General features: G+C 41.9%; 1 protein-coding gene across 1 annotated transcript in view; it reads right to left on the bottom strand.

Annotated features, from left to right (window-relative positions):
- Positions 1 to 12,908, bottom strand: part of CFAP100 (cilia and flagella associated protein 100) — a 34,775-nt gene extending 21,867 nt beyond the window's left edge. Inside the window, exons 1-3 of the mRNA XM_063121388.1 lie at positions 12,885 to 12,908; positions 7,263 to 7,414; positions 4,932 to 5,018 (exon numbers count right to left, since the gene is read on the bottom strand). Of these exons, the coding sequence (XP_062977458.1) occupies positions 4,932 to 5,018; positions 7,263 to 7,329 (154 nt within the window). The 5' untranslated portion in view covers positions 7,330 to 7,414; positions 12,885 to 12,908. The remainder of the gene's footprint in view (positions 1 to 4,931; positions 5,019 to 7,262; positions 7,415 to 12,884) is intronic.
- Positions 12,909 to 13,297: the final 389 nt, after the last annotated feature.

The following is a 13,297-nucleotide window of genomic DNA, read 5'->3' as shown; positions in this document are numbered from 1 at the left end:
GTTCAATTCAGATCAGTTCAGATCAGCACACTGAGGCATACACAGAGAGCAGTGATCAGAGAGCAGTGATCAGTTCCATTTTACACAAGTGAGAAACTATATACAGATCTACACAATTCTTATCTACATTACATACAGCTGTGATGAGGCTAACTTAGAATCTTGGCAAGGTTCCCAGAACAGCCTCTATCTCAAGGTAATTGCCCACAGATAGTCTTTCTCTATTTAACCCTGAAATAGCCATACACACACAATTTTAATGACTAAGCAAGTATTTCTTTTCATATACTTAACAGTCCTCCTCTTGCGCATGTTGTTTAAATTGTGTTACAATCTGAGACCCAGCTTTAAAAGCATCTCTTTGTGTTTTACCATTGAACGTTCCACCTGTCCTTCCTCATTTTGTTTTACTTTGAATACCCATTTACTGTTAATGGCTTTACGACCTTCAGGTAAAGGTACTAGCTCCCACGTTTCATTTTTTTCCATTGCTCTGATTTCCTCTGACATTGCTTCATGCCAGCCCTGAGCTTCTGTAGGTTCCATCTCCTGAATTTCCTCAAATGAAGTAGGTTCATAGGCTATTAGTAAAGCTCTATGAGAAACCTGTTTGCTTTGGTATTCATCTGAATAACGAATTGGAGCTTTGCGTTCCCTTTCTGATCTTCTTGGCATAGTTACAGGCATAGTTTCCTCCTTTACAGTTTCTTCCCCCTCCCTCTCTTGCTGAGATTGTTCAGGAATTTCTTCTGTTTCTACAGCTTTCTGTTCTACAGGCAAACTTACATACTGTTTTGTTTCCTGCATTTGTTCATGAAAAACTACATCTCTGCTCACAATTACACTTTTGTGATATGGAGACCACAAACGATAGCCTTTTGTTTGTGTATCATATCCCAACAGTTTACATTCCAAACCTCTTTGAGCTAGCTTTCCTGGTCTGTTTTCTTTCTGAATATGAGCAAAACATTTACTTCCAAAAACCCTTATATGTGACACTCTAGGTTTTCTTTTGTAAAACATTTCATATGGGGTTTTTTCATGTACAGAGTGGTAAAGCCTGTTTAACAAATAATTTGAGGTGGACAAAGCTTCTGCCCAGAACAGGTTAGACAATCCTGACTCTTTCAATAGAGCTCTTAACATGTTCTGCAAGGTTCTGTTTTTCCTTTCTGCAACTCCATTTTGAAATGGTGAATATGGAGCAGTAAGGTCATGTTGTATACCCTCATCACTGAGGAATTTTTTAAATTGGTTGCTAAGAAATTCACCTCCCCGGTCCGTTCTTAGATTAGCTATAGGTTCTTTAAATCTATTTTTACTCCACTTAACAAAGGCTTTGAACTTTCCAAAAGTTTCACTCTTCTGTTTTAACACATACACAAATCCAAATCTACTGTAATCATCAACAATAGACAAGAAAAATCTGTTTCCTCCTTGACTTGTCTCAAAAGGACCTGCAAGATCTGCATGAATTAATTCAAAAATTCTTTTTGTTGTTCTCTCACTATGTTTTGGAATGTTTGACTTATGACACTTGGTTTCACTGCATACATTACATTCTACATAGTTAGAACATGGTTTGATTTTCACCCCTTCACACAATTCTGGAATCTTAGAAATTGTTTTATAGTTAGCGTGACCAAACCTTTTATGAGTTAAATGGATACACTCTCGGTGTGGTTTGCAATTGGCTATTGTTTTTGTTGTGACTTTGCTGGCTACAACTTCATTTTCTGTACAAGTATTAATTATATACAAAGATTCTTTCATTATTCCCTGCACACACACCTTGTTTCCCTGTTTTATAGTACAATTTTCTTCAGTAAAACAAACCTCATACCCCATTTCTGTTAACTGAAACACACTTAGAAGGTTTGTTTCTAATTCTGGTACATATAAAACACTTTGTAGTTCAACTCCCAGACAATCAAAATATACATTACCCACACCACAAATCTGGATTTTTGTTCCATTTGCAAGGGTAACACACTTTTGCTCTGAAGTAGAAGTTTCCAAGGTTACAAATGAAAGTTTGTCTTTTGCCATACTTATTGAAGCCCCAGAGTCCAAAAACCAAGGATTCATTGTCTCTTTGATTCTTGCTAGAAGACACTTCTTTGTTGATTCAGCTTCATTCATGTTGTTTTCTTCTCTCCACTTTGCTGTCAACAGCTTTTTCTTCTTGTTGTTGCAATCCCGCCTTAAGTGTCCTGTGGAACCACAGTTAAAGCATTTCTTTGCCTTTAATGCAGCCACCACGTCAGAAGATTTATGGCTTTGTTGAAATTCAGCCACAGGATGTTTAAAGCTCTGTTGTTTTGAAGCTTGTCTTCTTTCATAGGTTTCCAGTAGTTTTCCAGCTACATACTCGAGGGTTAAATTTTTCTCCTCTTGACTTTCCATCATGGTGACAACCGCGTCGTATGATGAATCAAGACTTGACAAAATCACATAGACTTGGTGTATAGTTGTAAACTCCATCCCTCGTGCCCTGAGTTGATTGAAGATTTCTCTCATGCTTTTCAAATGGTTTGACATAGACTCCCCTGGTTTCAGCTTCATTCCATACAGTTTCCGGGTTAGAATTACTTTACTGCCCGCTGTTTCTCTTTGATATACAGCTTGTAGCGCATTCCAGCACTCTTTTGATGTATTCAAAAACTGAATGAAGGAAATTTGAGAGTCTTCCACAGCTAATGCAATAACTGCCATTGCTTTTGCATCGTCCTTAAACCATTTAGCATTCTGTGGATCTGCTCTATCTGGTGGATCCTCTGTGACTACATACCACAGTTCAGCCTGAATCAGATACATTTGCATTTTGTAAGACCATAATGCATAGTTAGAGTCATTCAGCTTTTCTAACAATTGATGCAAACCAGACATATTAGCTCCTGCCATTTCCTCTGCTTTAGGAATTTGTATCTCACCGTCCTCCTGCTCAGAGTCCTCCTCAGAGTCAGCCGACTGAGATTTTTCCTCACTTTGCAGCACTGGCTTTAGCTTGATGTCTTCCTTCATCAACAGTTTTCTGTTTTAGCAGACTCCTGGTTCTGGTTCTGATACTGCACCGTTCCCATCAAGTTCTGGTTCTTCTGCCTGGATTAGGCTGGCGAAGGCTGGTCTAGGCTAGACTGGGCCCATAACCTTTGTTGGGTTATTGTGCCAGAACTTTTCTCTCTCTGGAACTCTGTTTGTGCTCAGAAACAAACACACATCACGCAGGTCTTACACAGCAGAGCTGGTTTATTTCCTTCAGGCTTCTGTGCAGTTCAATTCAGATCAGTTCAGATCAGCACACTGAGGCATACACAGAGAGCAGTGATCAGAGAGCAGTGATCAGTTCCATTTTACACAAGTGAGAAACTATATACAGATCTACACAATTCTTATCTACATTACATACAGCTGTGATGAGGCTAACTTAGAATCTTGGCAAGGTTCCCAGAACAGCCTCTATCTCAAGGTAATTGCCCACAGATAGTCTTTCTCTATTTAACCCTGAAATAGCCATACACACACAATTTTAATGACTAAGCAAGTATTTCTTTTCATATACTTAACAGTCCCTTCTATGAGCACAAAGGACTCATGCGACACTGAGTCTGTCCATCTCCCACCCCACCCCAGACAGCCTCTGTTTTCTCCTTCCCTTTTAAGAGCAGCCGTGGCAAATTTTTGACAGTGAATTAATGTCCCATTCCAGAAACAAGCATTTCTGATCATTTCTAGGGTTGTTGTTTTAGAAGCGTAAAAGCCCAGCTCAACAAGTGGTAGCTCCAGCAAGTGCAATAGAACCAGCAGAGGCGGAGTGGCGCCATTGGATACTACCCATAAAATATTGAGAGATACATAGCCTGGAGACCTTAGAATATATCAGAAGAAATAGAAAAGAGATTTGGGGATGCCCTTATCTGTTTGGGAATAGATAAGAGAGAACAATGGGAAGAATCTGGTTGCAATTAATTAAACAAAAAGAATATTACATCAATGTTATTTAGCCCCATGTAAAATCAAATTGATTTCTGGTGTATTACATGATAAATATTGCCCACAACTGCACACTGACTATTTCCATATATTCCAGGAATGTGAGAAAATAAAATACATTGGTTCTCCATGTTATTCTATATTGAGCAAGTCATAGGGTTCAAACTCCCACATCTAAATGATGTATAGATAATAATTATGTTAAAATGGTGATTAATTGGCCTGTAACTGTTAAACCTCAATAGCTTCATATTGTGTGTGTATGTGTGTGTGTTGTTCCTCCTTTGTGTAATTGGTTCCCCACCCCCCCAAAAAAAATCTGGGATGTTGCTAGCTACTCTGATGAAGCTTGTTTATTATATATGAGCTAGAGAAAATTAAATGCATGACACTAACTTCATAAAAATGGATATTTAACATTTTAAAATGACAACTGTCATGAAGATGTACATTATTTTGGGTTTATGCTGATGTGAAGATTAGTGAGCATAGAGAGGGTTTTTTTAAAAAAAATCCTTTGGGAATATTGCTATTCTTTCTTTAATAATATCAACTTGCTGTCATACTGTAAGAATTGTCATCTGAGTTACTCAGAGACTCTAACATCCTTTTTTAAAGGGCACAATCCTATGCATGTTTAGACAGGAAAAAACAGTCCGACAACTCCCAGCATTCCCCAGCCAGCCAAGCTGTAGGACTGTCCAAATATACATAGGATTGCACACTAAAAAGCCTTTTTGTTGCTATTGTCAACAATTGGGGGGCCAGAAACCTTTGCTGATCTATTGCAAATCATCCAGTGACTTACTTATCTTGATCTGCCTTTTGTCTACCCCTCCACTGCACAGCCAAACTAAGAGTGGAAACAGCCTGTCAACCTAGTGGGATTTGGGCGCCAAAGGAGCTAAGAGTTAAAATAATAAAAAAGAGCATCTTACCTGACTTTGTTGTATCTAGTCCAGAGCCAGACTGAGCGGAGGGAATCGTGAACACATCCCCTGTTTGCCGAGAAGCCAACCTTGCCACTGGGGGGGGGGGGGGTGTCAAAATACAAATTAATTAAAAATGGTCAAACCCCTTCTATCAGGAGCAAGAAATAATAGAGGAGATTCTAGGAAGAGCAGCCAGCACTTGAGAAGCCGGCATGGATGCTTGTGCTGGAGGACCTGCCTTTGATAGGCCTGCATGACAAGGATTGTGCAGGTATGACTTCTGAGAGATTGAAGTCTGTGTAGCAGGGGGAGTGGAATTGCAGCCACTGGCCACATCCCCTCCAAAGCACGAGGAAACCATACACAAACACAAAGTTCCTGGTTGGATGGCAAGAGATCACACACATTCCATTTGTTCGTGTATCGGTTCTTTTGGAAGTTATGCTGGATACCTGGACCCAGTAGGGCCAGCGGGCATGATCTCCCTCACCTCCTGTTCCAGGGGTCTTGGGGCTGTGAAGTTTGGCTTAAGAGGCCCTGCTCGTTAGACTCCAGCCATCTTCATACTGGGAATATCTGTTGGCTAAGTCAGCACTCTTCTCATACATTTATCAAGGAAAAAATAATGGCCAAAGGTGGGCTTAGTTCTAACCCCGAGATGCAGCCTGAGCTGATGCAGGTCTCTTCAGAAGGAAAATCCACCAAGTTCATTGCATCTAACACTCTATTCCACTCAGAGTGGGGAGGATCAATGGCACATGTGGCGGGCACATCTGCCCAAGGGAGGACCTGATGTCAGCTGGCAGGTGCACAGTGGAAGTTGGTGGTTCTGATTCCAATGGGGCTGTGAATCCATTCTGGGTTTCAGTCAGGATTTATCTAAGGTGCTGAATCTATTTTAGGGCTAGGGTTCAGCACCTTGGATAGCTCTCTTAAAGTTCTGGAACCCAGGTAGAGTCACAGCCCCATTGAAATTGGAACCACCAGCCTCCACTACACTCAGGGCAAGGCTTTGAGGCAAAGGTCCAGGGCTTCACTCAGTTGAATGAACAAGAGGGCCCCCAAATGCAGCAGGGGTGGCTTATCACATTTTGATAAGGCAAATCACTAAATAAAGTGGGACATAAAAACCATTAGGTTCAGAGCCCCCACCCCGAAGACCATTAAGTCCAGAGACGAAAAGTATTTAAGTGTGTCAGGTACAGTGGAGGATGCTGGGAGACAAAAGTCTATTTAGCTGTTAAGCATGAACAGGGGATGCTACTGAGTCAATGGGGACATGCATCGTGGCCCCGCCCCTTACATCCCAGTGTGTGCCGCCCCTTCAGTTCCAGCCTGGCCATGTTGAGCAGCAAGGTCTGAACTGGAGTTCTACTTGCATTCAACCTAAGTAGAATTCTCCATGTGATTAGGGGCCCTGCCTTATCAGAGACCCTGATGACACAGAGAGCTCTACTTGCAGCCAAGTGAACCCAACACATGTGGAACTCCTGTTCAGACCTGCTACTCAATATGGCAAGTTTGCAACTGAAGGAGTGATGCGGACTGGTCATGGTTCCCTATTCTGGTATGCTGCTCTTCTAGTGTGCACCAGAGTATTCTGATGAGGGACAGGCTAAAATTGTCATTGGCTTGTTCAGGGCCCTCCCAGGCAGAGTACACAGCCCTGTCATCATCCTCTGGCTCAGAGGATGAGTTCCCAGCAGCACCTTCATCTCCCCAGCCTCGCAGAAGTCTCAGGTTACAAAAGCAGGTGAGGGTCCTTAAATAGTCCAGTTAGCTCCTCCAGGAGGGGAAGCCGACCACACTAACAGGGCTTGTCAGTATGCATAAGGCTTCAGTTGGCTTTAGCTTTCTGTTGAGACAACATCCTCCTATAGTTTCAGTAGGAGAGAATTCCACCTAGCAGGTCCCACCTGGAGCTATCTAAGGTCCTAGTTCCTTCTTGTTGTGGTCTGACTGTCATCAGATGCTACCAGCCTTCTCTGCAAGCCTCGAGGAACCACAGAATGGGACAGGGACAGATAAGTGCCCCATGCCCCTATACATGCATCGTCATACTCCTGAGCAGGGCTAATATTTTCTAGTCTTATCTAGTAGTTTTGAGGAGGAGCATCCATTTTAATAAAGGGAACAGACCATGCCCCAAATATTAAACATTTGAGTAAGACAGCATCAGCCTATTGGGCTACTCGATAACAGCCTTTGAAAAAGAAATAAGGGCTACATCCCAGATATTTCTGTATTCTAGTTCAAAAGATGCCTGTGTCAGGATATGCATTCTAAAGCTAAAAGTGACAAATTAATTAAAGTGCTAGGAAAAGAAGAAGATCTTACTGAAAATTGTTTCAGAGTTCTCTGGGTCTGCAGACATAGTTGAACGATTAAAAGAAACTCCAGACATGTTGGAAATGTTATGCTTTAACAAAATGCTGGATGAGGTTTTCAATAGAATTTACTTCCCAAGAAACGTCTGTTATGTTCACTTCCTAGAACAAAGGCAGAAAACAGACATTATGCACGTGAAAAACTGGCCAACAACATTTATTGTTCAGTTACTTCCTGATTAATAGTGAAAGCTGCCATCTCTATAGAAAAAGATACAAACATTTAAATGGTCTTCAGCTAAATAAGCTTTTCTCAGTGTTTCATAGAACTATTCAGCAGACTCATTATTATTTTTTAAAAAGCAGCTAAATCTCAACTAAATGGAGATTGGAATTAAAGCTGCCACCATTTTTGGATGACAATGCTCCTGCACTGTTAAGAACAAATTCCCACTAATTGGGTGGAAATGGTAAGGAAGCAGATTGTAGCTAAACATTAGGAGAAATGTCCTAGCGGTCAGACAGTGGGACAGATTGCGGCAATAGCTGCGGTGCTACTTTGCTAGATGGCCATCTTCAGGGATGCTGTAGTTGCAGAATTCCTACTCTGAGCAAGGGGTTGGACTAGATGACCTCAAAGGACCCTTCCAGCTCTAAAGTTTGATCTGTGTGATGAGCAGAAATTCAGCAGAGACAGCTTTTCCTGAGATAGAAAAAGTAGAACTGCTCCAACCTTTGAATCTGTACTCCCATACCATGTTCTAGCATAGGATTCTCATTTAAAAGGAGAAAAAAAGGATGGCAACCCTGAAATTTAGTGGGGTTTTTTCTTCATTTTCTCATTTAGAAAATGTGTAACACACTTTCCAATATCAAATTCCCAAAATGAGACACAATGTTTAAAACTCAATAAAATATAAAATCAGTCAAACCAAAAATAATATAAATAGGCAAAGGGACAAGTGAAAGCTGTCACAAAATACGGAAGTAGTATGTATTGTTAAGAATTCATTCTATTTCACACGAGTACTGTTCATAATAATCTGTGTGCACTAAGTATTAGTGGTTAGCTAAGTATGCTGTAAGCTAGCTTAAAGTGCAAAATTGTTCTTGGAATTTGGACAAAAAAGCTTGCCACAGGTGGGCTGGTTAACTCTTGGAAGTAGAAAGCTCATTACTTCATGGGGAGATAAATCTTCGCAAGGGCACTTCTTTCACCTGGCTGTATTGAGAGGCAGTCCTCTTAGGTTAGATGCTAAAGTTAGGTGCAGGAGTAAGACCAGGTCACACGCTTTGGTTGAGTACATCAACACAGAAGTCATAAAACTTAAGATTTTGACATGGTCGACCAGTGAGATCCTGGAAGAACAAAAAGCCTACTTACTTAAGCTCTGCCAACCATGCTTGCCAGATAGGTAACTCTAAAACCTTAACGATGAGTGCTTTGCTGATTAAAAGGAACAGATCTTCAATTTTACCAAGAAAAATGCTAGCTGCTATTTCTATTGTACTTCTGATCACTGTAATTGCATTGCATACAGTGATGCATTTTGCTTGTTCCATCGTTGCAAAGTGATTTTATTCTCTAATACTGTTTGAGCAAATATATAGTGGAACCACTTTGTGTCCTTTGGCTTGAAGGGTATTTCAGGGACCACAACCCATAAATTACTTCTTGAAGAAGCCCGGAACACTCAGCTGGGATAGACATTTTCTGTTGCTGAGTGGGATCTGTCTATACAGCTGCAGTTTCTCTCTCGTTCAGGTGAGCCAAAGACATACCAGTTCAAGTAAAGGAAACAAGCTGGTTCGATGGAGTGGGAATGAATCTCCCATCTCAGAATGGCAAAAGGCCCATGTGAGTAATAATAATCTTTAGAAGTCTTAATGGTACGCTTAATGGTACGATTTGACCTGCTGGAACAGAAGGTGGTTCCAAAGCTTAGGTGCCACTATTGATTATTGATAATGCTCATTCAGCAGACTAGTAGATGGAGGTACCACCAGGGGAGGATCTACACTAGTGTTTATTACGTTTTTTCCTACCACTGGAAACATTTTAATTTGTGTCATTTTTAAACATCACGGGGCACACTCCAGTAATGGAGCTTTACTAACCTTTTGATTTCCCGGTATTCATTGATTAGAGCAGGACACACTGTTTTATTGCTGTAGCTTGTACTTACTCTTTGCCGCAGGTTTCTTTGCTCCACCCACTTCCTGATCTCCTGGCTTTGCCTTCCACCACCACCACCATGTTTTTTTATGATTTTTTAATGGAAATTAAACAAATACTTACATCTGCATCAGTTAAGATAAAGAGTTCAAAATTGGCACAGTGGCAGGTCTTAATGAGGGCTTTCAGCATACCAAATTTTAATCAGATTGGGTCATCCATTGATTTGTTATGATTTTTTAAATTTCCTCCCTCAAGCCCTTTGGAGCTTATAGTGCACTAGTTTTAGGCGCCGAAAGGAAGTATCCATGCCCCCAGGAAAGCAATTGGCTGACAATCAATGATTCAAAAGTCAGTGAGAAACAACTATTATGACATAAGGGGGCACATACGAACACTTGCAACGCTATTTAAATGTCACAACAGAAGAAATACAAAGAAGGAAGGAAAATACAATAAAATGTAAGAACCATAGCATCATGTGACCCAATAAGTTATCACAACCCTTTCTTAACGTTTTAAACCATTAGTGTAGATCCCACCTGGAAGGCGATCTGTTATCAATCTCAAAGAAACAAGAGAAGATGAGAGAAGACAGTTTCTAAACAATACAAAATTTCAATTGGTTCACATTGAAGAAATTATTCTCAGGGGATCTGCATTCCGCGAGAGGAAGGGCTCTGTTCATGGAAAGTCCCTCTGCCCAATTTTGGGGTGTCTCACGTCCCCCACACCACAACCCAGTTCATTCAGTAGGATCTTCTGATTCTCTTTATAGCATTTTCAGGGGGCTGGAAGAGGTGATGTCCACTTAAGAATTTAAGAACATAAGAAAAGCCATGCTAGTTCAGACCAAGGGTCCATCCAATTCAGCACTCCATTCACACAGGGACCAACCAGCTGTTGACTAGGAACCCACAAGCAGGACACAGGTACAACAGCAACCTCCCCTCCATGTTCCCCAGCAACTGGTGTACATAGGCTTACTGCCTCTGATACTGGAGGTAGCATATAGCCATCAGGACTAGTAGCCATTAATAGTTTTCTCCTCCAGGAAATAGCCTGGAAGTAGCCTCCTCCAGGACGTCAGCCTTCTCCTCACTTCCACCAGTGCAGTGGATCCAGCCTGACACGAAACCCTGTTATTTATTTTTTTATTGTTCATTTCTTTTTACGTAACTATTGATTTATCCATTTTTGCTCAATGATTTTACTTATATGCACAGAATCTTTAAATAGCATGTCGACATGAAGGGTTTGCCCCAGGGTGGCTTCACAGTAGTGGCACATTATCTACATGAGGCAGCCACCATTGCGAAACCATCCGGGGGCAAACCCTGGAAACTCGGCTGAAAAAAAGTCGGGCACTTACCCTGACTTTTTTGGCAGTGGAGACTTGTCACAGCCCATGGCACCCCCTGATTGGTCGCCATGGGCTGGACAGGGAAGGGTGCAGCCCCACGCCTCTGTAAGAATAAAAATAAATTAAAATGGGGGAGGAGAGAAACTGGCTGTTCCTCCCCTCTGTTAAATTTTATTATCTGTATCTGTGCAACTGTGCAGATACAGATAATAATAATTTTAAAAAACTGGGCAGGGGGAGGAATGGGTAGCCAGAAGGAGGTCAGAGGGAGATGGTTCACCCGGCATCCCTCTCATCGCGTCCTCCTCTGGTTGCCTCGTTCCTCCCCCATTTTTTTTAAAATCATTATCTGTATCTGCACAGCTGCACAGATACAGATAATGTATTTTTTTTAAAAAAGGGAAGGAGGAATGGCCCCATTCCTCTCCTACCCCCATTTTTATTTTTTATTTGTACAGAGTGGGGAAAGTTTGCACTTGCGTTCCATCCCGTGCAGATGCAGGGAAGGAATGGAAGTGTGGGAGCCAGGCACCTTGCGGCGCCAAAGCACCACCGTCAAGATGGGGGTTGAGGATGATACAGAGAGGGGAGGGAGGGACAAGGGGCAGGATGTGGGGGTGAGTGTTTGTTGTACTGAAAAAAGGGGGTAAAACCCTCTGTTAATAGCATATATACCAGACTTCCCCAACCTGCTGCCCTCCAGATGTGTTGGACTACAACTTCCATCATCATCTTTGGGGAATGATGGGTGTTGTAGTCCATCTGGAGGGCTGCAGGCTGGGGAAAACCTGATCTAAACACTTAGGAACAGTCCTGCCTTTCTGCACTGTTCCAGAACTTACACACTCACTCATACATCTACACTACTGCTTTTAAAGCGCTTTAAAGCACTTTGAAAACGTTTTGAAAACTGTATATGCAGTGTGTCCTGGGCCCCAACAGTTGTCAAAACTGTTATAAAGCGTTTTAAAGTGCTTTAAAGCAGTAGTGTAGATTCCCCCCCCCCGACTCACCTTTCAAAGCTACGTGAATAGTTCTACTCAAGTCCAAAGAGTGCCGCAAAGTGCCTGATGCAATGTACATAAGCAAGCTGCAAACAAGCTGATACCTTTTGGGGGCCAATCCTAGGCTTTTGGAGATATTCTTAGTTTTTACTGAAGCAAGACTAACCTTGCAAGTTACAGGGTTTTTAAGGTCATCCTTTAATATCAATCACGTGGCTAATAATAAAATTGAGAGAGTTGTGGTGCCCCCATTCGAAAGCACATTCACAGGCAAGTGAGTCCCACTGTATTCAGTGCACTGTGCAACATGTACATGGAAGCAAATCCACTGGGACTTACTTCTAAGCAAGTGTGCCGAGGATGGCAGCTTCTCTTTGTGCACACAAGATCACAATTTGCCAGCTGCCTTTAAATAAAAGCAAAAATGGACATGTAACCAATTCCATTTGTAGAGCAAAGAGATGGAAACCACTTATGAATTACAGCCTGCCCTCTCCCAATAGCAGAGGCTCATATACAATAAATGATGCTGTGCATAACATTATCTTCTAAATGCCAAACTGACATGCAAACAGTACCCCAGACGTCTATAATTTCTCCCTCCCCTCTGTCTCTCTCAGAAAGTTTACACACAGGAAACATAAGTCTAAAATATCAGCGCTTTGAATGAGCACGTTGTATTGAAAAGCACAAATATATAAATCAACTGTCAAGCGCAAAAACAGCAACTGGGCTGAGAAAGCACTGAAAATATTTTTAAACCCCTGACAGGAATTTAGGAGGCAGATGAATTACCGTAGATGTAAATATTTTGGAGGGAAAATTTATCCCAAAGACAGCTGGATCATCAACTTTTTTTTTCTGTATGTGAATAAATATTTGTGGAAGGAAGGGGAGGGGGGAGGGGAGAGCTACTGCTTTTTCTTTTCTTTTCTTTTCCGGATATGGGAGGCTTTCATGATCTTCACTGCAATTTCCCCCCACAAAATAATAATAATAATAAAATGATTTAAATTTTCCTGCTTTCAAGCAGAGTAGATGCCTCTCTCACCAATGCATAAGTAAGATTTTAAAAAGCACATTGCTCACCCTGAATTCTCTATTCCGGATGGGGTGGGGGGTGGGGATGGAGTGAAAATCTGGAGAAGGAAAGCACAATTCAGTTACCAGTCTAATTTGCCAATCTGATCTTCTCACCCCACAATATCACACTTCATTTAACTGTTACTGCAAAGCAACATCCTCGAGGTCTTGAGAGCGCCTTTGGCCAATTGAATTTAAGCACAGCTGCTCTTTCGGGCGGCAGGCTGGAGCTGGCGTGTCTCTGCGTTCTGCCCCTTCCATTGTTCTCCTCTCTTGTTTACGTTGCCGAGGAAACCATTCTCTCCAGTTGCCAGGAGACGCCGACGTCATAAAGGAAAGAAGCGCGGCATCAACCTGGAGGGCTTCTGGGCGAACATGGTAGAGGGGAGAGAGCAGGGGCGGCTGGTGGCTCCGATGTC

Source organism: Elgaria multicarinata, chromosome 3 (assembly GCF_023053635.1).
Source record: "Elgaria multicarinata webbii isolate HBS135686 ecotype San Diego chromosome 3, rElgMul1.1.pri, whole genome shotgun sequence".
Lineage (NCBI taxonomy): Eukaryota > Metazoa > Chordata > Lepidosauria > Squamata > Anguidae > Elgaria > Elgaria multicarinata.
The sequence above is the reverse complement of the archived record's forward strand: the minus strand, read 5'-3'. Positions and strand labels throughout refer to the sequence as shown.